This window comes from Microcaecilia unicolor, chromosome 6 (genome assembly GCF_901765095.1).
Source record: "Microcaecilia unicolor chromosome 6, aMicUni1.1, whole genome shotgun sequence".
In the NCBI taxonomy this organism is placed as follows: domain Eukaryota; kingdom Metazoa; phylum Chordata; class Amphibia; order Gymnophiona; family Siphonopidae; genus Microcaecilia; species Microcaecilia unicolor.
In genome coordinates this window covers 122,235,838-122,262,569 of record NC_044036.1, presented here as the reverse complement: position 1 = coordinate 122,262,569, position 26,732 = coordinate 122,235,838, and the positions used below count along the sequence as shown (strand labels likewise).

Here is a 26,732-nt window from a genome sequence, read left to right as displayed (position 1 = left end):
GTATAGGTAATTAGCTAGTTTACATGCAGATTTCATGTCAGTTACATATTGAGTATTTTGTTGTCTGCATAGATGGAATAAACTGTGCTGTTAAAACTGCTGATATTAGAAGAGATCGCTGTATACTTTGGCAAATATTTCAGATTATGTGTTAATGGTTGGTGGATAACTATCTAATGTGCTAGATTTTCCAATAGCAGAAAAGTTTTACTACAAGAAGTGAATGAAAATCCATTTGATCGCTGATGGACTTTTTTTTTTCTCTCCCAAGGTAACAGCAAAAATGATGGTCCAGCATGAGGAGCTATTAAAGAAGACAGAAACAATGAATGTGCTTGTAGAGACCAATAAGATGTTGAGAGAAGAGAGGGAGAGGTTGGAGCAGGAGCTGCAGCAGATGCAGGCAAAGGTTTGTATAAAGTCTTGTATTGCTACTAATTTAAAAATAAAAAGGGGGGGGTAGGAATATAGAATGCCTTCTTTTGAAAAGTGGCATTTATGCTCAGAGTCAGTTCTCTGGTCTTGCATCGCTTAAGTAATAAAAATCTTACTTATTCCAGTTTCTATTCTAATCTGATTTTATTTTGCAAATTAAGTTCACTATAAAGAAAAAATACAAAATTTCATACATAAATCAAGGAAACAATGAAAAAATTACAGCCCACATCATGGAGATTCAATGGAGAAAAAGGAAAGATCAAACAAGCATCAAAAACTAGAAAGCAAGTAGAAAATTATACCTTTAGAACCCTATTCTATTTGACAGTCTCTTCTGCCTTACTATTATCCACATTAGCAGAATCTAGCAAAGACTTATCTATCAAATTCTCTAAACGTCTAGGATCAAGAAAAATCTAAGAGTCAGAAACATAAGTAATTAAACACTTACAATGAAACTTTAGGAAAAAGTCATCCCTATAGCCAAAGCTTTAGGCCTTAACTGTGGGAAGGCTTACCTTATAATCGTTTTGGTTTTGCCATATCAGAAAACATAACAGGTTTACCACAAAATGGCAGGAGTGGGAGAACTTTCAGTTCTCCTTATCTTCCCAGCCAGGCCGAATGCCCAAAGGGGCAGGTCCCGCCCCTTTAAAGCAACTGATTAGCGAGGAACAGGAGATTTTGCTGTCCTGATGGGGAAACAGAAAGCAGGAAAAACCAGTGCTGTAAAGCCAATTTTGGTCAAGGGCCTACAGACCAGCATTTTCGCACGATGGAAAATCTGCCTACTTCAGGAACAGTGGGTAGCAACATCTCCCCTGTGGCATCTTTGTCATCAGGTGATCGAACCCCCCACCCCCCCAACCTGCTACAGTATGGTTCCTCTGCTATCGAGGCAATTGGTTCACCCACGGAGCAGAATACTCAAGTGGGTGCTCCTTCCATTTTTTCTGTTAAGAGTTTGATTGCTGATCTTACTCCAGTTAAGTTTCCACAGCAATGACTGAGTCACAAGATATTCAAGGAAATGTAGCCTCATGTACCAGTTATAAGGATATTTCATTGAAAGATGTTTGGTCTGTGGTGGTAAGGATTGATAAGACTTTGCAGAGTAATTTTGGTGCAACTTTCCAAATTTACCGAGGACTCAGTTGCTAAGCTTTCAGATCATGAGTCTAGATTGGTAAAATTGGAACAACACTTGAATAGAATGGACTCTCAGGTGCTTGCTATTCAATCTGCTATTTCTTCTACTGTTAAAGATAGTTTTACTATGCATCTTCAACTGGAGGTAATGAAAAACATGTCCAAGGCAAAGAAACTTGAGAATTTTGAATTTCCCAGTTACATCCTGCCTATCCCCTTTGGAATTATTTAAAATGCGTCTTAAAAGTATTTTGAAATTACTTTTGAATCTATATCAGTAGATTTACTATTTGCCAAAGGATGAAGAAAACCAGGAAGGGGCAAATGTATACATTGAATTCTCCGATAGTCTGGATATATCAAATTTTCTTGCGTCCTCTCAGAATTTGATATCTAAGAGGACAATTCTTTTGGATGTTCTAAATTCAAAACAACATAAGGTGATGAAAGCTTATTTTTTAATCTAATCTGTTCATAATAATTGGAGCTAACTCCCTGTGAAAATGCACATGCTGTCATGATAAGCATTCGTCTTTAGCTCAAGTGGGCAACACACAGGGTAACAACTCATTTATTCAACATACTATAGACTTCAGCATAGTTAGCTGACCACCAGTCTGTGTACCATTTTAAACTATTGTAGTGAAGTGTTTATTTCTTGCCGGGCTTTGCTCTTCCCTTCCATGTCTTATCTGTTGGATGTTTTTTGCAGGTGCGGAAGCTGGAGACAGATATCCTGCCCTTGCAGGAATCAAACACTGAGTTAAGTGAGAAGAGTGGCATGCTACAAGCAGAGAAGAGGCTTCTAGAGGAGGATATAAAGCGCTTGAAGGCCCGAATCCAGGTCATTGGAAACAGATCTCTGAATTGCCTTTTAGAATGAATAAATTTAATGTTCGCCAGCCTGCCCCAAATATAGAAAGTGCTTAATGGATAACCCTCGTAGAATGTCTTCTAAACTCATACATCAATTAAGTGTGTTTGTACCCAGATGAGAGCTACTGTTAGAAAGCCACTATCTATTACGCAGGTTTTACTAGTAAATCAAGTGTGTTATTGTGGCAAAATGGGGAAGTTTCAAGCCTGTGAACTGTATTAATCTTTTCATACAGTGTATTTCTCTTGTTTGGCCAGCAGGTAGTGCATCTTTTCTGTTTTGAAGCTGTTGCAGAAAAGACTGTTTTCAGTTTAAGCCCTGTGGGAAGGCAACCTGCAGTGCCATTAGATACTTTCAAAGTTGGTTCTCTGGGCTCTGGTTGGCCCTGGAATTCAAATCTAGACAGGAAATGCTGGATTTTCCCCAGTCTCAGAGAGAATGCAGTGACAGTGTTCAGACCTGTGAGCAGTTAATCACTGAAACTCCCCGGGTAGTGACAAAGTGTTTAGATAGCTGTAATATTGATCCTTATTCAGTTACCTGTTGTTGCTTTCTGATTTCACCTTTATTTTTTCTTTGTTCACTGTTCCACTTTGATAATAAACCTGTTAGTATATTAGGTCTGTTGTCCTGGACTGACTAAGAATCCTGGTGGTTTAGGTCTGTGGGTGGTGCGTTCTAGGAACTGTGGGACCCCTGGGAGTATGGCCTCAGTGTCCTAGAAATCACCGGAGAATTTGAGATTGTGAGACTCGCCAGAGGCAAGTGGCAGGACCCAGTCGGTGGGAGGATGGTGTCAGTATAGAGCACAGTTTTAGGTGGGCCTGAGCAATGCTGGGGACAGATCCTCTAAGTGGCTACAGGATTAGCTGCAGGTGGGTGCTAGAAGTGAGTGAGCACAGAACAGCATTAAATTGGTAAGAAGGTGTTGCAGATTGCCCTGCATGGTTGAAAATGTGTTTTTCTTATACCAGCTACTTTTTCACTGACTGCTACCACATGGTAGCGATCAGCCCAAGAGTGTAACACTTAACTACATACCATAAGGCTGGAGAGGTACAGTGACATCATCATTAAGCTTTGTGTTCTTCAGTGTTGTAATAGGTTGTGTTTTGTTACCTTAATGTAACACAGTCTATGAGGAAGGCCAGTGTTTGATGATAAACCATGGAATCCAAGTGGTTAGGCAGCAGCAAGAGCTTTCCCCAGAGTTCTGTTGCTAGACTAGTGTGATATGAAAGCTGGACATCAAATTAATTACAGGCATCCTGTTCATGCACAGGATTTGAAGCATTGGCTATCTGTCTCTTCTCCCATAGCTAGTATCAAATAATGAAAATGGTATGATATGCATAGTAGATGACAGCAAAAAGATATCCCAGTTATCCTGTCTGCACTGATAGAGATACATGCCAGCTGCTGTCTATGTAGAGTTGCCATCTAGATTTTCTTAGCCATTACAGTGGTCTGGGTTTTTTGTTTTATTTTTTTTATTTTATCTTCCTCCTTTGTATTCCAGTTGGATGAAAGAGCATAAATGACCTTACTTAGTTCCCTTCAGCACCCACAAAGCACTATACTAGTCTAAACAGCCAACTGTACTGGTCATTGACAAATATCTTGCCTTCGGTGGTCTTGTGTGTAATCTGCCAGATTCTCTATAATGTGAGCACCTGTGTTTTGATAGGACTTCTGTAATTCCATTATGTAGCTTCCCACTATTCTAGAACCTGTGGGATAGTTGTGTCCATTAATCATCTGGAGATAGAGAGCTGAAATCTGAGCTGAAACAAATCTTTCTTGGCATCCAGTTCAGCTACTCAGTACTTTTTATCTCCATCAGGTGTATAGACACATTTTTCAGCTCCCGGTTGAATGATTTGCTTCTGTTCCCCAGTTGAGCTTTGTGGGTGGCTTGAGTCTGCAGAGTCATATCTGGAGGTCTTCACATCCCTGTCTCTGGTGCCTTACGAATTTACTTCTTCCCTCCCTTCACCTGTCCTCTGATTCCTGTGGAGCTCTCCTTTTCCAGCAGAACAACCTTTAAATAAATTTGTATAAAAGGAGAAAGAAAGAGGTTTACTGGAGTGCTTGGGACAGTCCTGATTCTTTCTAATCTGGGTTAAGAATTGTGGAAATTGAGCTTGGGGGAGAAGCCAGCAACAGTAAGTCAAACTAAAGTTTGATTCGGAAGCACTTGGAAGGCTACAAATTCTACTTGGTGCAGGGGAAGGATCCTGACTCACTTCTAGGAACCATATTGTTCTGCTCTGGGGCTGTTTGCAGTGAATGGCGATGCCTGCGGATACAGTTAAATGGTTTTCCTGCTGTGGGACCCACTGGCTGGTGTCAGAGCATTGCAGTGCATGCAAGCGGGAATCCTGCAGGACATGGGGGGAAACAATTGGTGGCAGCATGTCTTCAAATTTGGTGCCGCGTCCAAATATGCTGGGGACTTAGGGCCAGTGCACTGTGTGACGCAGGAGAGTACGAGAACGGGTGTCATTTTGTTGGGACAGACTTGCAGTGATGAACAACCTCTGTCTGATCATGCACAGAGCACAGCTGTCCATTTTACAACCTCAGGGCCCAACAGAGCATTCATTTGAATCGGGATCTTTTTTTTTTTGTCTCTGGAGTTTAGTCAGAGTTGCTGCAAGGTGCTTCAATTTCTCACCCCTCTAGCTCCTAAGATATTTTGTTTGGTCTCATTTGTTCACTCTTGGAGGTCTGTCTCTGCTTCTTCCTCCTTATCTGATGTGGCCTTGGCCTATTCAGAGGAGCCACCATTGAAAGAACCATTAGAGGAGGGAGATGACCTGAAAGTACTCAGATTGTTTCATAAAAAGTAGCTCAGTACTCTTATTTCTGAGATATTGGCAGTGTTTTTCATTGAGGGAACTGTCTGCTTTGGTATCAGGAGTTCCATCTTCATCGATCCCCAGTGGACAGAGGTCCTTCTAAGGCCTTGTCGATGCTTCCACACATTCAAGACCTGATTAAAGGAGAATGGATCTTACCCGATGTGGGGCTGATAGTGGGAAGAGCCATGTCTTGCCTCTACCCATTATTTCCAGAGGAGAAAGAGAAATTGCATCTTCCCAAGGTGGACTCCCTTGTTAAAGTGGTGACCAAGAAGACCACCTTGCCATTGGAAGGGGACATTGCCTTAAATGACCCACAGGATAGGAAGCTTAGAAGGCTCACTGAAACATGCCTTTGAAGTGGCTTCTTTGGACCTTCAAACGACAGTGTGCAGCTTGTTTGTGGCTACAGCGTGCCTGAAGTGGCATCAGCAGTCTGCAACACAAGACAGGTGCCATAATGCCAAGCTGGAAGTGGGGTTGGCCTATTTGGCGGATACTATTTGTGGTGAAACGGGGAGATTTTCAAGCCTGTGAATTGTAATAATTTCATGCAGTGTATTTCTCTTGTTTGGCCAGCAGGTGGTGTGTGTTCTGTGTTTTAAAGTTGTTGTAGAAAAAACTGCTTTCTTTTCAGTTTAAGCCCTGTGGAAAGGTAGTCTACGGTGCCATTGACCAGATACTTTCAAAGTTGGTGCTCTGATTGGCCCTGGAGTTCAAATCCAGCCAGGAGGTACTGAATTTTCCCCAGTCTCAAATAGGGAATGCAGAAGGTAAACATTTCTTCCCAGAGGCCCTGCTCAAAACCTTTGAGCAGTTAATTTCCTGAAACTCCCCAGGTAGTGACAATAATGTTTAGATATTTTTAATCCTTATTCATTTACCTGTTATTGCTTTTTGTTTTTCCACCTATTTTATATCGTCCACTGTTCTATTTGTGTGATAATAAACTCATTAGTTTATTAGCTCTGATGTCTTGGACTGACTAAGAATACTGGTGGTTTGTGTTTTAGGTATGTGAGTTCTTTCTAGGAACTGTGGGACCCCAGTGTGACCCCAGTGTCCTAGAAATCACTTTGGAATAACTTGAGGGTGGGAGACTTGCCCAGAGGCAAGCAGGACTCAGTCGGTGAGAGGAGGGTGCACATACCCAGGTACAGGCGGGCCTGAGCAGTGCTGGGGACAGACCCTGCAGGTGGCCACAGGGTTTAACCCCATGTGGGTGCTAGGTGTTTCTTGACACTATGATATTACAGCCCGCAGTATGTCTTTGGCTGTTATGGCACGTTGGCAACTCTGGTTGCAGCATTGGGCAGCAGATGCAGTGTCAGTCACATCTAACTTAAACTTCCATTTCAGAGCAAGTGCTATTTGGAGACAATCTCAGTAACTTGGTGAAGGAACTGAGGGAGACTAAGCCACAGCGGTTGCCATAGGATAAGCCGAAAGCCTCTGGTTGACTGCCTTCATGGGGCTCTCAATCTCAATTGCGAGACAGCAGGCAGTACCGGCCTGGTCACCAGCAATATGGTCAGAAGTCCCACTTTCAACCACACCAGTCCATTTCGTGCAGACTGGAAGTCATCCTCAGCTAGAGCTCCCAATGCCTGCTGAGCTTCGCAATGATGGGAGGCCAGTCCATTGTTCTCTTCCTCCAGTAGGAGGAAGTTTTTCAGAATTTCGAGGGATGTGGGCCAATAACGTTAGACCAGTGGGTTCTGGCTAGTCTTACAAAAGGTTATAAGTTGGAGTTCCTCCGCTAAGTTGCTTCTCTCTTCTTGAGGTCTCCTTATCAAGATGGTCGAGGTTCAGGCACCATTGTTCCAGATCCCTAGGCTGAACAGATACTTTCAAAGTTGGTACTCTATCTACTTCATTGTCCCAAAGAAGGAAGGCACCTTTCATCCAGTCTTAGATCTCAATGGTCTAAACCACTTCCTCCCAGTGTCCCATTTTTGCATGGAAACACTAAGAGCAGTCATAGCCTCAGTTCAAGTGGGAGAATATTTCACCACACTCGATCTCAAGAAGACAAGTGCATATACCCATATGGCTGCTGCATCAGAGGTTTCTACATTTTGTGATGCTGAGCTATCACTTCCAGTTCACGGCTGTGCCCTTCTCTCTTGCCATGGCACCAAGAACGTTTACCCAAGGGTTATGGTGGTGGTGGCAGCGGTGGTCTTCCTTAGGCGCCAGGAAATCAAAGCTCACCCATATCTCAGTGACTGGCTCATTCGTGCGTTGTCCCAATCAGATATCGTGTTGCAACGATGGACAAAGTTGCCTGTCTTCTGCAGTTGTTGGGCTGGGTGATGAATTTTGAGAAGAGCAGACTAACCCCGTCACAGACGCTGGAGTATCTGGACATTCTATTTGACACAGCAAGGGAGAGGATCTTCCTCATGGAAAGCAGAAGGTCAGGAAGCTGGTTCAACAGACTTGTTGTCTCCTTAGTCAAGGCAGCCCCTGGGTCTCGGACTGTGTCCAGGTTCTGGGTCAATGACAGCGATGATGGACAAGGGCTCATATGCAGCCAGTACAGGAGTCTCTTTTCAGCCGCTGGTCTCCGGTGACACAGAAGTACGTCCTTCATCTTCCTTGGACACTGGTTGCCAGATGGCTTATACAGTGGTGGTTGTCGCCCAGGATTTTGAATGTCGGAGCTCCCTTTCCGATAGCACAATGGGGGGTGAAGACAACAAATGCCAGCAAGTTGGGTTGCGGAGCTCATTACAAGTTCTATCTGGCACAGGGCACCTGGATGGAACAGGAATCTCTGGTCGGTAAATCACTTGGAGCTCAGGACAGTGAGGAATGCTTTACGCGACTTTGCTCCCTTTCTGACAGGGACCAAGGTCCGAGTCTTCTCTATGTGTATATCAGCAAGCAAGGCAGATCCCACAGCTGTCCAATGGCGATGGAAGCGGTCTCCCTCATGAGTTGGGTGGAGAATAATCTCTGCTAGTCAGCAGCTCACATCACTGGGTCCTTGAATGTGGAGGTGAACTTTCTCAGCAGGCACTCCTTGGACCAGGAGAATGGAAATTATCTAGCCAAGGTTTTCAGCTGATAGTGGACCAATAGGTTCTCCACTTTGGGACTTTATTGCGTTGAAGTGGAATGCTAGAGTGCCCAAGTTCTTCATCTGTTGGAAAGAACCAGGCTCGATGGGGACCAAAGCCTACAAGGGCCCTGGCTAGAGACACATTTACTGTATGTCTTCCCTCTTTGGTCCATGGGTCCTCAGGCCTTGGGGGCTTATTCTACAAGGTGTACAGTGACATCCTGGGCAGAGACTACCTTACTTTCTGCAGCAGATATCTGCAAGGCGGCGACATGGTCAACTCTGTATACTTTTGCCAAATACTACAAGGTGGGCATTGCAATCCGAAGCCAGTTTGGGGTCTTCGTTTCTCAAGGTGTCAGTACCAGAATCCTATCCACACTAGGTATTGCTTTTAAAACAATCCCACAGGTTCTGGAATAGTGGGAAGCTGCATAATGAAAGGAAAAATTAGGTCTTGCCAGATAATTTTCTTTCCATTAGTCCTTCCCACTATTCCAGAGGCCTGCCTGAGGTTTCTGAGATGTTTACTCTGTGCAAAGTAATGGGTCAAATAATGACTGTCAACCTTTGCATGGTGCTTCCTACGTATCTCTTGTTCTTTACAAGTTGTCCAGAGATGACAGAGGTCACACGTGTTTGCTTGTCTGGTTAGTGTTAGGTTAACGAGTTGTGTAAGGTTGTTGTGTATATTCTGTGTATTATTGCTACTGCTTGTCTACGTGAATACTGATGAGCTGAACTGGATGCCAAGAGAGATATATGTCAGCTCAGTTTTCAGTTCTCTATTTCCACCTGCTGGTTGATGGACTCAACTATCCTTCATGTTCCAGAATAGTTGGACAAATGTAAAGAAAATTATCAGGTAAGATCTAATTTCTTCTTATTGTACTTGCATTCCAGATAAAGCCAGCTGCTGCTGGTTGGATAGCTATCATCAAACTAACCTGCTCTAAATAGCTACCATTATTAATATGCCTCATAAGATCCTGTGTGTGGCCTGCCATGTTAAAAACAGCAGAGCTGCTGTGTGGTAAATTTAAGCTTTCTTTTACAGCACCTCCTGAACCAGCAAAAGGATACAGACCTTGACGAGTACCGCAAACTCCTTTCAGAGAAGGAGACGAATATAAAACGCATACAGCAGATGACAGAAGAAACAGGCCGACTCAAGGCAGAAATAGCAAGGTATGGGGATTTTTATTCTGGTATCTAAAACTTAAATTTACTAAAATAGTTTTAAAATGTATGAATTCAGTTCTATGAGATTTTTTGCTTATGGTCTGCAAAATTATGATCTATGCCTCTAGTCTTTTGGCTATTTTGAAAATTTTCATTTGTGGGAATCCTGAGTGTGTTTGCTGTTTCAGAAAGACTGGCTTTTGGTTGGTTTTGTCTATTTATTTATTTGTGTTTTATTTGTGATTTAGGTCAAATGCATCCGTAACTACGAACCAGAATCAGCTACACAATGTGAGAGAGGAACTAGCCCGAGTGAAGACAGAAAAGGAAAACCTGCAAAAGGAGCTGGAAGCTAAAACAGTAGACATCCAAGAAAAACTAAAAACCATCACTCAGGTCAAGAAGATTGGGCGCCGGTACAAGACTCAGTATGAAGATCTGAAGATGCAGCATGATAAGGTGCCTGCAGGGTGTCAAGAAGGTTTTGGGTTTGTTTTTTTTTGTTTTTTTGTAACTTATGTTTGATTCAGTTATTCCATTAATCCTTTGGGTAGCAATTTATATAACAAAATGCACAAGCATGACACTCAAGAGTTTAAATTAGTTATCCAAATGCATTTGTAAGACAAAGTACTGACTAAAAACCTACACAGATTACTTGTATTTCATTTATTTTGAATATAGTCTGTAGAGTTAGAGGATGGTGCAAAAAGATCAACTATCCACTCAGCTATGCCTATTAAGAATATATTCTAATTGCCAGACATTGAGTATGATTGTCTGTAGGATATCGCTCCTTATGTAAGGCCTTTTTTGTTCTCTCCTCCACTGTATTATTGTACCCTCCTGGGTAGTTGATTATATAGTATTCCCTATTTACACAGCTCCCCCCCCCCCAAACAATCTAAACACATAGCTACATGATAATCCAAACAGCCACCAGCACTGGCATGACTGTTGCCCAAACATCCAGCTTTCTAGGTCCTTATGACCTTTCTGGGCTGTAGCTGTTACTGCCAACCTTTCTCAGCACTTGTGTTTCCATTCTCAATCCTTTCAGCGGTATGGCCTCCAGAACTGGACATGGTACTCCAGGTGAGCACTCAAAATGATCCTAGATAGGAGCATTATTGTTTCTTTTTTGGTTTTGGTTTTTCCTACAAGTTGGTCTTCGCCTATGTGTACTAGGATCCCCATCCAGCTCTTGCCATCACAGTGTAGTACTATTTTGCTACTTTGGAATCATCTGATATATTCCCCACTAGGTCTCTTTCCATTAGACATCTATATGTCTGCCCACTGAGTATTGCGCTTTCAGATTTCTGCACCTCAAATGCCCAGTTATACATTTTTTTTTATTATTACTGAAATTCAACTCCTAAACAGCTAAACTTGCCTTGTGCTGTCTTGGATCTCTTTTCATTCCATTTACTCTCTCATGTGTCCACTATGTTGCAGATCTTAGTATAATTGAACAGAATCTCTTAGGACTGCTCCTTGAAACACACGCCAATTTTTTTTTCTTCATGATGAAATCTATTTACAACCACTCTGCCATCCATCCTTCAATCAGATTCTCATCCACTCCAGCACTCTATCCCATTCTTAAATTGCTCAGTTTATTTACAAACCTCCAAAGCAGGACAAGATCAAAAGCTTTGCTGAAATGCAAGTGTACTGCATGCAGCACCAGCCCCAATTCTGGGGCTAGCCAGTTGAGGAAATTGATCAGATTTGGCCAACTTAGTCTCTGTTAAACTATTCTCCCTTGCTACTGACAACCAGCAGGATTCAAGCTAAGTCACTATTTATATCAAGAGAGCCTTGATTCACTTTCATAAGAACAAACTGTGCCATACTGGGCTAGGCCAAAGGTTCCTCATGACCAGTATTCTGTCTCTGAAACTAGCCAATCTTGATCTGAAGTACCCGGCATGATTCTAAGGCGTAGATCCAATCCTTATTCATACCCAGATCCTAATAAGTGATGGCTTTTCCAAGCCTACCTGGAAAAAGACTTAGGAGAAAACTAGCAAGAGGAAGTGGTAAAGAGAGACCAGGACCATACCTTGAGAATCAGAATAATTTTTGTATGGTGGCTTCCATGGAGAAATGTCATAGTTCTGTACCTGTTCTTGGTGAAGGTTGGATTTTTGTAGATGCAGAGAATTACTTTTAACTCATAAGTACCCACTCACTCCCTGATTGTAGATATGAGCAGTGGCGTTCCTAGGGGGTCGGTGGGTGCGGTCTGCCCCGGGTGCACGCCACTGGGGGGTGCCACGCGCCTGTCAGCGCCGCTCGTTCCATGCTCGCAGAGGGAGCATGGAACGAGCGAAGCCGACAGGCGCGCGGCACCCCCCCCCCCCCCCCCAAGCAGGTAAAGATGCACCCGGGGGGGATGTGTAATTTCACCGGGGGGGGGGGGGGGGCATCGGCGATCCGCCCCAGGTGTCAGCCACCCTAGAAACGCCACTGGATATGAAGAGGAGCCACCCTCTCCCATTCCTGGTGCCTTGGAGGGGATGGAGCACATGAGTGGGGCATAATTAGCTATTTCCTGGTGGACCTCCAATCAATCAATCACAGTTTAGATTATATAGGTCTTGTGTGCACAGCTGTTTCCTGATCTGCCTAGCCTCAGAAAATCAGTCGCTGCTGCCCAGCATTGCTGCTGTAAGGCCTGCGCAGGGTTACTAGTAAAGTCTCTGCTCTGGCCTCCTCCACACTCTACCATATGCAGTGACCTGCCCAGAACTAGGACCCAGCCCAGAAGCCTATAGTGTGTCTCGGTCCCATGCCTCATCCTAAAATAAATCGAGGTCCTCGTGGGATTTTGTTTGTTTTGACTGCAGCAATGTAAGTCAGAGCATCCCTCCCTCTGTTCCTCTACCTATATTATATATATCTATAAGGTAAGGACAGTGGATATACTGTGCTACAGGGTAGAGGGTGTTGGAAGGGCACTATCATGTTAACTGTGGGCCACCTAAAATGGCAGGTCTTGGCTTTGCCATTGCCTGTTAATTTCATGGAGTATTCCCTGGTCTTTAGTACTATTGAAAAGGGTAAATAGCCATAAGTAAGGTACTGTTGAAACCTCCAGAAGGTCCCACTAATATTAAGATCCCCACATTTCTTATGTGTCCGAAGTCCCATGGTATTTGCAACTGTTTGCATAAACTTTTCTTTAAAAATATTTATAAAGCTTTTGAAAACCATTCCTTGCTAGCAGACCCTGAGATTTGTTTAGAAATAGATGTTTCAGTAGTAGAACAGATAGCATGCACCACTTATTGTACATAATGAATTCAAATTCTAATAGCCAGTTTAAATAAAGTGGGGTTTAAATCTAAGAATCATGCCGCATTAGTCTCCTTTCAAATATTTTTGGGACAGGTAATTTAATCATCTCTCATATTGGAGAAGGTATCTTCATTTTATTTTGTGTATGCCCTAAAGGTAGCAATATAATACACTTGATACATTTCCAATCTTTGATTCCATTTCTTTAGCTAGTTGCTGAAACATCTGCTCCAGCTGTCAAAGAGCAGCCAGAGACACAAGCAGCTCTGCAGGAAGTTCAAGAGTTGAAAGAGTCTCTGAACCAGTCGGAAATGAAGGGTGTGGCACTGGAGAGTCAGGTTGAAAATCTGCAGAGGGTAAGAAAATCCTTGTCTTTGGTCTATCCTAATACCCAGTGCCATCTCTAAAGAGGGAAATACCTGAATTTTTGTAGTTCCACTGCCAGACCTCAAAAAACTATCTAGTCAGATTAAATATCCTTTATTTTGGGAATTTGTCAATTACAGCATAGTTTTGCAGGAAGATAAAGAAGCTAGTAGAAGAGGCAGAAAAGCCATGCAAACAACATCAAAAGCTTATGTCCTCTTTGTACAGTGGGGCTCATTTTTGAAAGAGAGAACTGTCTAAAAAGTGGCATAAAGCAGCATTTGGATGTTTTTCTCACCAAAATGTCTAAATCAATATTTTCTAAACCCATTTTCCAGATGTTTTTCTATGCAGTTCATCTGCAGTGCAATCCAAATCTCAAGTGGGCATGTCAGGGGCGTGTTAAGTGTGAGATTTGGGTGTTCCCAAGACCTGGATGTTTTTCAGCCGTAATGGAACAAAACAAAAACATCCAGGAGAAAAACTAAGATGTTTTGAGCTTGACCTGTTTTCATAACGACTAAGTCACAAAAGAGAGGGAAAACAGCATACAAGTACAACAAAGCAAACAAAAAAGAAGCAGAAACTGGGCCTTCAGGATTGAGAAAAAATGCAGTCCTTTAATTTCACAAATACCCGACACGGGCCGTGTTTCGGCGTACAAACGCCTGCATCAGGGGTCTCAAAGAGAACTGAGAAGTGAAAGAACCAAGCTTGGTTCTTTCACTTCTCAGTTCTCTTTGAGACCCCTGATGCAGGCGTTTGTACGCCGAAACACGGCCCGTGTCGGGTATTTGTGAAATTAAAGGACTGCATTTTTTCTCAATCCTGAAGGCCCAGTTTCTGCTTCTTTTTTGTTTGCTTCATAACGACTAAGCCACAAAAAAGTGCCCTAAATCACCAGATGACAACTGGAGGAATAAAGGAATGACACCCCTCCCACCCAAGATGTAAAAGAAACAGTACATACCAGCCTCTATCAACGCCTCAGATGTTATAGCCAGTCCTATTAGAGTGGCAAGCAGGTCCCTGGAGTATCCTAGTGGTCAGTGCAGTGCACTATGGAGAAGGGGACCCAGGCCCATAATCCACTCTAAATGTTACACTTGTGGTGGAAAGTATGAGCCCACCAAAAACCTACTGTATCCACATGTAGATGACACCTGCACCCATAAGGGCTATTGTAATGGTGTACAGTTGGGTACTTAGTTTTTTGGAGGGCTCACTATACAATATAAGGGAGCAAAGGTGAGATATGTACCTGGGAGCTTTTAGGTGAAGTCTACTTCAGTGCCCCTAAGGGTGCTCTGCTGGGATGTCTGTGTTGCCAGTCTGCTAAGAATGCTGGTTCCTCCTACATCCCAATGGTTTGATTTTGTGTGTTTTTCACTTTGCCGTTTATTTTTGTTTGTGTTTTTGTTTTGTTGGTTTTGTGTTTTTTTTTTTTCAAAAAAAGTACCAAAAAAATATACGCACAGAGCACAAAAACATTAGCAAGTGGCCAGTTAAAAATTTTTTTAAAAGATAGACATTTTGCTGTTTCAAAAATGGCTATATTTGCTATTTGTATTCTGGACACTTTGAGCAAAACATCCAAAGTCAAATTTAGATGTCATATCGAAAATGCCCCTCCACGTATCATTATGTAGAAACAAATCAGATTTACTTATCTATTCATGATTCTAAGTATCCTATGTATAGTAAGTAGTCAGTAGATTAGCTATGTCCATATTCAGTGACACCACTACATTGATCTGAGATTGAGATGAATATAATCTCAGTATTTACTCTACTGGGCCATCCTGCATATGCAAACTCACTCAAGCTTAATAACTTTCCAGCCCTTGTGCAGATATCTAGTCTATTTCTAACAATGAGATTATTTCTAGTGGGTCATTTTTATTTACTGAGCCTAACCTAGCCTAATCTCTCTGGCATGCTTCTGATATTCAAGGACAAATTCAAGCTCTGGAGATAACTTTAACTTCCTTCTGTTTAGCAAAGGTCTGTAACTGTGCCAGTCCCAGTGAAGACAGATTTGGCCTAGGGAAATGCACAGCTTGTAGCCCACTGCAAAAACATTAGGAGACCCTGTTGTGCATTTCATGGCCCTCTGTAATGTTCAGTGCTATCTCAAGTTCCATTCCTTTATACCGCTGTTCTAACCCCCAGTATTTTTGGTCTATACTTATAACAGTAATAATTGCTAAAGTGGCTGTTGTGCTAACACAAACTGAAAATGAGAGAGAGAGGCAAGAATTAATACTAAACTGATTTGCCTTTCATGTAATGGCTAAGGGCCCTGTTTACAAAGGTGCACTAACATTCATTAGCGCATGCTAACTGTGTAGGCGCCCATAGGAATATTGTGGGCGCCTACACAGTTAGCACACGCTAATGAACGCAAGTGCGCCTTTGTAAACAGGGCCCTAAGATTCTGAAGTGTGCGCATGGCCATTTTTAAAAAACTTTGTTCAACCAAATCTATAAATTAGATTGACTTCTCTCTTCAGCTTTTGAAGACTGATTGCTCTTTGTAGATCATAGAAGAGAGAGAAACAGAAGCTAAACGTGTGCAGGAACAGACAACACAGCTGCAGGCTGAGCTGTCTCGCATCCGCCAAGACATGCAAGACAGAACAATGCAGGAAGAGCAGCTCCGGCAGCAGATATCCGAAAAAGAAGAGAAAACCAGGAAAACACTCCTGGCTGCCAAACAGAGGTTTGCACAGCTGTCTGGTAAGTGAAGGATGACGTACTAAAAAAAAAATTTGAATTATGGATTAATTTAGCTTGGTTAGTAAATTAAAATTCTCTTTGCAATTCACCATTCAAGACTCTTTGCCTGGCGGGACCAAAAAAATAGGCCACCAATTATGGAATCTCTCTCATGGGCACTGATTTCAGTTTTTCATCTCATGAAAATTGCTCTAGTCTAGAACTAATCAATAACGTTGAACCTACCAATAGGTGGGAAAATGTGGGATACAAATGCAATAAATAAATAAACATGTATATTATCAGCATGTTTTAGTGATCAGTGTTAGAATTTAGTTTCTCTCTGCTTGACATGTTTCTTTCTTTAAAAAATTATGAAACGCTGATCACTAAAATATGCTGATAATATACATATTATTGGTTAGTTCTAGACTAGTACAATTTTCATGAGATGAAAAACTGAAATCAATGCCCATGAGAGAGATTCCTCAATTTTGGCCAATTTTTTTTTTTGTCCCACCAGACCAATCCAGATTTTACCCCACTACTAGCAAATGTAGACATGAAACAAAAGCCTATGAAGACTATCAAATATAGGGCACCAGCCTGCAAGAGGCTTCTCAGTATCTGTCTCCAGCAGATGGTAGATCGGCTACCTGTCCAGCTGGCAGACCTAGGTGAGAGGCCTGCAGACTGGCTCGACTGCTAGGAAAAGTCCATAGACCATTATTAAAATGGACTTGGAGAAAATCAACTGCTTATTTCTAGGATAAGCAGCATAAAACTTATTGTACTTTTTTGGGATCTTGCCAGGTACTTGTGACCTGGATTGGCCACTGTTGGAAACAGGATGCTGGGCTTGATGGACCTTCAGTCTGTCCCAGTATGGCAATACTTATGTACTTTGAACAGAAAAAGGTGAACTCATTAAACAATAACAGCTAACTAAATATGGATCAATTATAAAATTATCTAAACATTTATTTACTACCTGGGCAGTACCTGGGAAGTTCAGGAAATATAGCTGCTCACATGATATAAAATACAACTGCTTACAGGGCCTCAGTAAAGAGACTTCCCACAGCAATTTGTCAAAAAATGTCAAATGAGCCAAGGTATGTTAATGCACATGTTATGGGACTGCCCCAGAATGGCATGGCATTGGACACAGATTATACACTGTTTAGGTCTCAGTTGGGATTACTAATGGATAAAAGTGGTGGCTTTGGGTGTTCAAGCGAAAGAGAAGTGATTGTTATGAAAGCTTGTGTATTGGGGGAAAAATATATGTATTTCAATATTGGTTGACATCTAGTGTACCACCGTTTTGGCACTAGAGAAATAAATAGGTGATCATAGAAGAGCAAGATGCTAGGCTGTCGCCTTAGAGAGAAATTTCATGTTGATATGGAGGGGGACGATATTCAGTCTCTGCTGTCAAAGACTCGCAGCTTAGTTTTCACCACATAAGGGGCAAAACTTTTAATTACTTTTTTATTTTGTTGAAAGGTACATTAGGAAAAGCATGATATAATCAGATGAATGACTAGCTTAAGAATGTTTGCTCTGGTTTGTTGGTTCTGTGGGGGGAAGAGGAGAGAGGTGTAACGGTTCGGAGGGCGAGTGCTTGATTGTAAAGTAGGAGTCCATAAAAACACAGGCCTCCACAGCTGGAAATGTTAATGATAGCATGGATTAGGAATGATGAGGCAAAGAAGTGGGGGTAGGGAGAAGGATCTGGGATGGAAGGGATGAAAAAATGTTCAAATGTTTCAGCAATTAGGTTGTGATTCTTTTTTTTTTTTTAACTTTAAAATTTTTATTGAGAGTTTAACAATGATTACACCTCATAATGTTGAACACATGGTACATTGCTTTTGAGACAACCACTTTAGATACATACATTTATAAGTACGTAGTGCTCTTTCCTTTATACACACTCTCTAATTTTATCCCCCCCAGCCTTCCCTCCCCCCTACCTTGAATCCATTTATCCCCTTCCCCCCTTCTTCTCCCTCCCTATCTATCTCCCTTCCCCTCCCCTATTCTTATTAATTCAACCTTTGTATTACACCCAGTATTTTATCCAAATGAACCCACTCCTCTGCATACGATCTGTTAATTTTTCCATCTCATTCACAATTTTAATTTTTGCTGCCCATTGCTGTCTGGTCAGTCCAATTTTTGATTTCCATTGAAATGCTATAATTAACTTCGCTTCTGCCAGGCATATGCGTTTTACACGTCTTTGCCATTTTAGACCCCTTCTGTTTCCGCCCCCCAGAAGGCACCATTTAGGGTCACAGGGGAAATCGACTTTCAGTACTTTAGTGAGGGAGCTTGCAACTTCTAACCAAAAAGTTTGCAGGACAGTATATGACCACCAGATATGCCAATACGTGCCCACTGCTTTCTCACAACGCCAACACTGATCATTAGCACCAGGGTACATCTTTTTCACTCGGTCTGGTGTGTAGTACCATCTGCTTAGCACCTTATATGCATTTTCTTTAATTAGTACACATATAGATGCCTTATTCACCTCCATGCAAATGAATTTCCACTCAGCCATACTTAGCTCACTCCCTAAATCTCACTCCCACTCCTTCATGTAAGGAAATTTGATGAATTCCTCCCCCCTGAAATGACGATAAAGAAGAGTTATGCCCCTCCCCCGTTTGCTCACAAAACTCCACATATCTTCAAATATTTCCGCCTTCTCTATATTAGAACTCCACCAGCCCTGCTTGCTAATAAAGTGTTTAACTTGCAAATATGTCTGTCTGTGTAAGTCCATAAGTTTCTTGAAGTTCCTCAAAGGGTCTAATTTTCCCCAAGTCTAGTAAGTCATGAAATTTGACCAGACCCCTCTGTGCCCACCCTACAAATACTGTTCCCTGTCTGCCTGCCGGAAAGCTGGGCTCTTGGGTGATCAGCGCATTAGTTGATAATATTCTCGTCTCTCGCAATTTATCCCTTTGGGAGCCCCACACCATTAACAAGTGCATTATGAATGTTTTCCTCGTTAATTGTTTATAAATTTTAGTAGGTATTGAAGCCCATAACACTGCCTCCAGGGAATACCCCTAGGTTTGATTCTTAATTGAAGTTTTGTTATTTGTAAACTCATTATTGTTACAGAGATTTGAACTAAAAAAAAGTTCTTAGTATACCAAATTACATTGGGTCTGAGCGTACCTCTAAATCTTCAGTGGGCGAATGCTGTGTTTCATTGCTAAGCATGATTGTATCTTCTGGGTAGGTACAAAAGAGCAACTGACCAAAGAAAATGAAGAATTAAAACAAAGAATCAATGCATTGGAGTCACAAAAAGAAGAGCTGGATGTGCGCATGAGTGCCCTGAGATCTCAATACGAAGGTCGAATTTGCCGTCTGGAGAGAGAAATTCGAGAGTACCAAGAGAGATACCATGAACAGCGAGATGAGCCTCAGGAGCAGACTAATAAGGTACAAGACATAGAGTTCTTTCTTTCAGTGGGCCTTGCTCTGGAAGGGTTTTTTTTTTTTTCTGTTCCCTGTTCCTGTTCAACATTAAGAGAAGGAAATTTAAGGACATTGGCAGAAAAGAGACCTATACACTAAATATTCAAATTCTAATATATTGTCTTTAGAGTTCTCTTTCAAGGGTCTTACTACTACTACTGCCTCAATTCTGTGACAAAAAAATTAAAAATTGTGCGCACAAAATTTTCAAATTTTTCTGCATCCCCCCTTTATTTATTATTTTTTTTCGATATAAGACAAACAATAGTTTATTGTTATAAATCTAATGGGCTGACCTGTACAGATCGTCTGCCCTTTTGTTTTCTTGGACCCTTATTTTTCTTTATTTTTTTTACAGCCGCTCCCTCCCTTCTGACACCCCTGCACTCTCCTGAGGTAGGAGGAGTAGGAGCTGCAGCGGGAGTACCTCTTCAGGGGTAGGAAAGAACCCCACTCTTTCCTGCTCCACTGCTGCTGCTCTCTTGCTGGTGCCTTGCTTTTTCATAATGGCCACCAAGACTTCAAGTGGTAGTCTCATGAGATTACCGCTTGAAACCTCTGCAGCCATTTTGAAAAAGCACAACACCAGCAAGAGAGCAGCGGCAGTGGGGCAGGAAAGATTGGGGTTATTTCATACCCCCCTCCAGCCACTAGATCACCAGGGAATGCACAGGTACGGTGGGCGGAGAGTCGAGCAGGCGAGTGGGTCAGCTGAGTGGCGGGGGTCCGTTCTTTACCATGGCCCTGCCGATTTTGCTCAGCAGTGTTGATTTCTGTGCGACGGGGGAATTCTGCACAAATTTTGCATAACTGTTCTGGTAGGAGTATACTACTACAGCCTGCAGAGCTTTTTTCTTCATATACCCACATCTGGTCCAAGGAGTAGGTTTTGGGTGTTTACCCCCCCACCCCCTTCCCACCACCACCAAAGCCCACACTCAGGGTAAAGCAATTAGACCAAACAAATGAGGCAACTCTTACGGACATTAATCAGAGCATACGCCTGGACATAGTCGTTCATGATAAACTTGGAATGAGGGAAACAAAGCCAAATAGATAAAATTATAATGAGGAGCTCATTGGTGTGCTTTAAACAGGAGTGGAAGGAAAGCATGTAGTCTTCTACTTTGTGTCCTTTATAGGACCCATTTTGAGTACTAGACATTTTAAAATTTCCACAAAAAGTACACCGTGGGGTTCTGACTGCAGAGAAAACGGAGCAGAGGAGGAAGCAGGTAAAGCACACTGTTTGCTGATTCATCCTGCTGCCTGGAAGACAATGGGGAGAATAGAAGAACACTTTTGAGCACCAATGGCCTTATCCCACCCCACCCACAACCTCTGTTCTTCTTTCTGCCAGCAGTTGACTTGCCAGGGTAAAAATCTGATTTAGCAATGTAAGAGGGCCTCAGCTAAACCTTTGCAGCCAAGGCATGTGTCTAGTTTGCATATGTCATTATCCTGCCCTTCTGCAAAGCTCTTCTCTACTTATGGATTATTTTATTGTGAAATAGGTTCAAGAACAGCAGAGGCAGATCACACTTAAACCAACCCCAGCATCTGGTGAAAGAGGAACGTAAGTTGTTTTTTTTTCCTTATAACTGTTTTGGGAAACCTGAAAATATTTTCAGTCTTGGAAGGGTCACTGTTTAAACCTATGAGGGACGCTACTTTTCTAGTAGCAATGAAACTTTTGGAATTGCAGGTGTTGTCATGTTGTGAGCCCTTCTTAGTCTTTTAGAAAGAAAAGTAGTGTTATGCTCAGTTTCTTCTTTGCTTCTGAAAGTTGTTTCTTCCTTCCATGTCCAGTTTTTCTTTTCTAGTTTTGAGAGAGATGGGAGGAAACAAACAGAGGCAGATACATTTCTTGAATGTCAGGAGGGCTTTGTATGTCTACCTGCAAAGAAAAGAAGACTTTCATCAGCCAGGCTTACATTTGTTCATACAACAAGAATCCTCTTATTTAAGATTCCAGAAGTTGTGAAAGTCCCAATTATTTAGGAAATTCCTAAATGTTTAGCTTGGTTTTTTTTTCTGTGTACACCTAACTGCTGATATCAGAGATGAATGTTCTCTGTGTTGATGCTTATTGTAATCCGCACTAAACCATTTGGTAAGTTACGGAATAGAAGTTCCAGATATTGTATTGTAGGCCACTTGTTTGGTTTATTAATCTTATTAAACTACAGATCCTGAGCACATAGCAATATGGTGTACAAACTAAAATAAATGATTAGGGAAGAGGAAAGACAAATAAGATACAATCACTCAACAATGCCTAATGGCTCAAGGGCCGGCTGGTTGCTTCGGTGTTGAAAGTGCATTCCATCAGGGGTCAGGCAACATCTTGGGAAGAATGAGACCTTATTTTCCCACAGGGGATTTGTAAGGATGTGACATGGGCTTCCTTGCATTTGTTTGTTGAGCATTATAGGTTGGATGTCCAAGTGAGGCAGGACATGGATCTTGGGGCACAAGTGCTCACTGGAGGGTTAGCGATTTCCTGTTCTTGAGTGATACTGCTTTGGTATTTCCCAATATCTGGACTGGTCTAAAGGGATGCTAAGGAAGGTGAAATTAGTACTTCCTGCTAATTTTCTTTCCTTTAGTCCCTCTAGACCAGTCCAGTACTCTTGCCCAAATCCATTCATATTGCAGTAAGTAAGGAGAGTTCAGTCTACATAGAGTTTAGGGGCATGGGAGTTGTTCCAAACTGTAAAGGAGAAGAAGGAATCTAGGTTATTTCTGAGTCAAATATTTGGGTGGTGGTTTGTTTGCTTTTTGTAGTTTTATTTTTTTCTGGGAAGAACAACAAAAGTTGCAAGGACATAAGCATTCTGGTAGACATCTGGCTTTGTTACGGAAATACTGTCTGGATGTAGGCTGCACAGAGCTCTTATAGGTCACATTCAACTCATTAGTTCTCAGTCTCCATCCACTGGTAAGAATGCATAAGCCAAGCTTCTGGACTGGTCTAGAGGGACAAAAGGAAAGAAAATTAGCAGATAAGAACTAATTTCACCCTTACCAGGTTGTGGAGGGAAATCCTCTCAGCCAGAGGATTTATTTCAGTGGCTGACTAATGTGAGAGGGGAGGGAAAAAAACCTGGAGAGCTGCAAATAAAGGCTTCTGCCACCATATACATAAAACTGGAAGCTAGTTCTCATTGAGCTAAAAGGCCCAAAGAATTACCAGAAAAAAAGATGGTTTAGATACTGAGTAAGAGATTCTAACTTCTATGTTTTGTTTTTGTGTTTTTGTTACAACTTTTGTTTTGTTTTTTTACCCCAGTGCCTGTGCTTATTTGCATGACCATTGATTGCAACTAACAGTGTGGCCTACAGGTCAGACAAGCTGCATGCTTTTGGAAGCTATTTAGATCTGTCCTGCTATAGAAAAACAAAGGCAGATAAAGACCATATGGCCTATCCAGTCTGCCCATCCATGCCATGTACTGTGCCTTCTCGCATAAAGATCTACATTTTGTACATCGATTTTATTTATTTTAGTCTTTGTACTATAACATCTTTAACACCCTTTTTCATGCAGGCACTTGTTCCAATTATTTTTTTCTCGCTGAGGTTTTGTACAGTGAGCTCAGTTGACTTTTTCACCACAACTGCATGCCTTTTTTATTTCTCCTTTTTTGAAAGCCTGAACACTAGCAAAATATACTTCATACAGAAAAAAGTAAGCCATTAAAATAAAGAAAAACAAAGTCTTTTCCACAAATGTCCACAATAAGTTGGGAGACCTGAAACACAAATCAAAGGACGAGGTCTGCAAGAAAATGGAAGTAAGCATTTATATTAGGTGAATGGTGAATACATGATCAGTTCCCAGCTATTTACATACAGGGTCTATTTGTAGAAATAGCAATTGATAGTCTATCTAGGTTACAGGACTTTGTACTAAAAAGCACTTTACTATTGTGACAAAAAAAGGTCAAACTCTGATATTTTATCAGACATTTACAAATACAATTTAAGAAAAAAAGATTCACAACATAACACGAACAAATTTACCACCATCAACACACCAAATCTGAACCTTCCAATTTCAGACACCGTAAAAATTCTTGGAGTTACCATCAATTGACACCTAACACTGGAGAACCAAGCGAAAAACACAACCAAGATGATGTTCCACTCAATGTGGAAATTAAAAAGAGTAAGACCTTTCTTCCCAAGGACCGTTTTCCGTAATCTGGTACAATCAATGGTGCTCAGTCATCTAGACTACTGCAATGCACTCTACGCCGGCTGCAAAGAGCAAATAATCAAGAAACTTCAGACAGCCCAGAACACTGCAGCTAGATTCATATTCGGTAAAACAAAATATGAAAGTGCTAAACCCCTACAAGAAAAGCTACACTGGCTCCCACTTAAAGAACGCATCGCGTTCAAAATATGCTCCCTAGTTCACAAAATCATTCACGGAGGTGCACCAGCCTACATGTCAGACCTGATAGACTTACCACCCAGGAATGCTAAAAGATCTTCCCGCACATTCCTTAACTTGCACTTCCCCAACTGCAAAGGTCTAAAATACAAACTAACGCATGCGTCAAACTTTACCTACTTGAGCATACAATTATGGAACGCATTGCCGCGCAACTTAAAAACGATCTACAAACTAACTAACTTCTGCAAACTACTGAAGACCCATTTCTTTAATAAAGCATACCACAAAGATTAACAAATATGAACATACACAACTCCTCCACATATATGCAGAACTGTCTTATTTGTAATATTACTATCATGTTTTTTATCATCATGTTACCCAAGATCCTTCTGTACCACTAAATGTATATTTTCTAATTATATTTCCACCATTCATGATGTATCGTAAGCCACATTGAGCCTGCAAAGAGGTGGGAAAATGTGGGATACAAATGCAATAAATAAATAAAATTACAAAACTGTAGGCCTCTAAAGTGGCGTTTTTCAACTGGTATGCTCTGGCTTCTCCCCAGGTGTGCCGTGGGAGTTTGGGAATCCCCATGAAACTGCCTGATTTATTTTTTTTGTTAGTTTGTTTTTAGTTGTTTGCAGCCGCATCTTTTTTCCCTCGTGCTACATTTCTCCCTCCCTGAGCTCCAGTCAGCAGCTAACCTAACACTCTCCCAGGTCCAAACACCTATCCATTTTCTTCCAATGCCTGCAGCGCTTCAAACTTTTCTCCAGCAGCAATCAACATACGCTGTCTGCAGCTGACACTGGAACCCACATCCCACCCCCTGCTGATGCAATTTCCTGTTTATACAGGGGCCTAGACGTGCAGAGGGAAGGCTCCAGTGCCAGGTGAAGACGCGTGTGTTGATGTTGATCACTGCTGCAGAAAAGAGAAAAGTTTGAAGTGCCGCAGGCGTGCGAAGAAGCAGGAGAGGTGTTTGGACTCGCAGAGGGCATCAGGAGAGCTGCTCACTTGTATTTAGGGAGGAGGGAGCAAGGAGGCAGGTTAGAAGTGCCACAGGACTAGGAGGGGGAGGGAGAGTTGCTGGATTCGCGAGCGGGGGCAGGACAGATGCTAGACTTGTAAGAGAAGGGAGCACAAGAAAATCTGGACCTGCAGGTTAGGGGGAGATGATGAACTATGGGGGGGGGGGGGGGGGCTGGGGAGGGGAGATGCCAAGCTACCCAGAGGGGTTGTGATTAACTACCAGGGGACAACTGCGTAGAGAAGGGGAGATGCAAAATTACCTTGGAGGACCCAGAGAGAGAGGGGGAGATGAGATGTTATAGTGGGGAGAGATGTAGGACTGTGGTCTGTGGTAGTCGGAGGGATGAGGTGGGGCAAGCTGGACTCAGTGGTAGGGACACATTGTCCACTGGGTATTGAAGAGGGAATGGGAGAGAGACATACTGTCCTGTGGTGGGATGGAGGGAAGATAAAGGAGAGATGCTGGACACGGGGTGCAGGATGGAGAGAAGAAACAGAGAGATATTTTTACTGCTCTAATTGCCTCCTGCTCATGTTTGATCTATTGTTACTGTACACCGCCTTGAGTGAATTCCTTCAAAAAGGACAGAAGAAGGTATCCATCAGCATGTGGTCCTCTTAGAACATCTGGGATGGTCAAGTCTTCTGTCTTGTCTTATGTTTATAGCCAGTCAAGTACATATAGAGGAAATATGTTCAGGTAGAAGTTTAGAGGAATGAGTATCTGACTTCTGCCATCTTGAGTCCTCCCGCCACCTTATCCTTAGTGCCTTGATTTTGCCTTGCTTTTTTTTCCCCATAGTGTTTGAGAAGTCAAGTAATATCTTCAAGCATTGCCAGTGCTGCAGTATCAAGATCTTCGGCAAAACTTCTGAGTCCTGTGCCCTCTCATTGGCACTGTACACATCATTGTTGAAGGACCCAGGATCAAAAGTTCTGAGAAAAAGTTTGTAATATAGTAAATGAAAACAGATAAGGGGAAAGGGGGTGGGACTTGATATACCGCCTTTCTGTGGTTACAATAAAGACCAAACAAAAAGAAGAAAAGGTCCAGTCCTTATGAGTGTGCAGCAGGAAAAAGAAGCGAGGTGACAAAAGACGAGGATACCAAGCATATCAGTCTTTATTGCTTATCACTTCTGAAGGTCTACTGCGGGAGGTTTCGAGTGTGCCTGCATCAAGAGTCATGATTCCTTCTCAACTGACAATACAAAATATACAACGCAATTACAGAGTAAACACAATGCATCCAAAATGATGCAGACAAATGTCTTATAAGAAAGTGGATTCTCGTATGCAAATAAAGATCAGCATGAAGGGAAAAGGAAATAGGATTTGATATACTGCCTTGCTGTGATTACAATCAAAGTGGTTTACATATTAAAGATATGTACTAACTTGTGCCTGAGGCAATGGAAAGTTAAGTGAGTTGCCCAGAGTCACAAGGAGCTGCAGTAGGAATCAAACCCAGTTCCCCTGGTTCTCAGGCCACTGCAGGCCACTTCTCCACTTCATCCTTTTTGAAAGAAATGTTTTACCATTTATATTAAAACAAGCTTGTATAAATCAGTGTTTAACTGAAAAAAATAATACAAGCTTGTGTACTTAGTTGAATTGCTGTCCCAAGTTCATTGCCAAGAAAACAAAAATCATGCTGCAAAATGCTTGACTCTCATTTTGTCAAATCATAACTGCTTCAGGGGCTATCACTCCATAAAACAACTCCTTCGTCATCTAAGTCGGCATGTTACACACAACACCTTATTCTTTTATAAGGATCTGCCCTATTTGGTTTTGGTTATTTCAGCCCTCAGT

The 26,732-nt window shown here is 42.0% G+C and overlaps 1 protein-coding gene across 5 annotated transcripts in view; it reads left to right on the top strand.

Annotated features, from left to right (window-relative positions):
* TPR (translocated promoter region, nuclear basket protein) overlaps positions 1-26,732 on the top strand; it is a 247,582-nt gene that overhangs the window by 169,868 nt on the left and 50,982 nt on the right. For all 5 annotated transcript variants that reach the window (XM_030205416.1, XM_030205413.1, XM_030205412.1 and 2 more), the window contains exons 28-35: positions 272-409; positions 2,300-2,431; positions 9,453-9,583; positions 9,826-10,036; positions 13,093-13,239; positions 15,790-15,988; positions 19,230-19,435; positions 20,986-21,047. In XM_030205416.1, the coding sequence (XP_030061276.1) occupies positions 272-409; positions 2,300-2,431; positions 9,453-9,583; positions 9,826-10,036; positions 13,093-13,239; positions 15,790-15,988; positions 19,230-19,435; positions 20,986-21,047 (1,226 nt within the window). The remainder of the gene's footprint in view (positions 1-271; positions 410-2,299; positions 2,432-9,452; positions 9,584-9,825; positions 10,037-13,092; positions 13,240-15,789; positions 15,989-19,229; positions 19,436-20,985; positions 21,048-26,732) is intronic.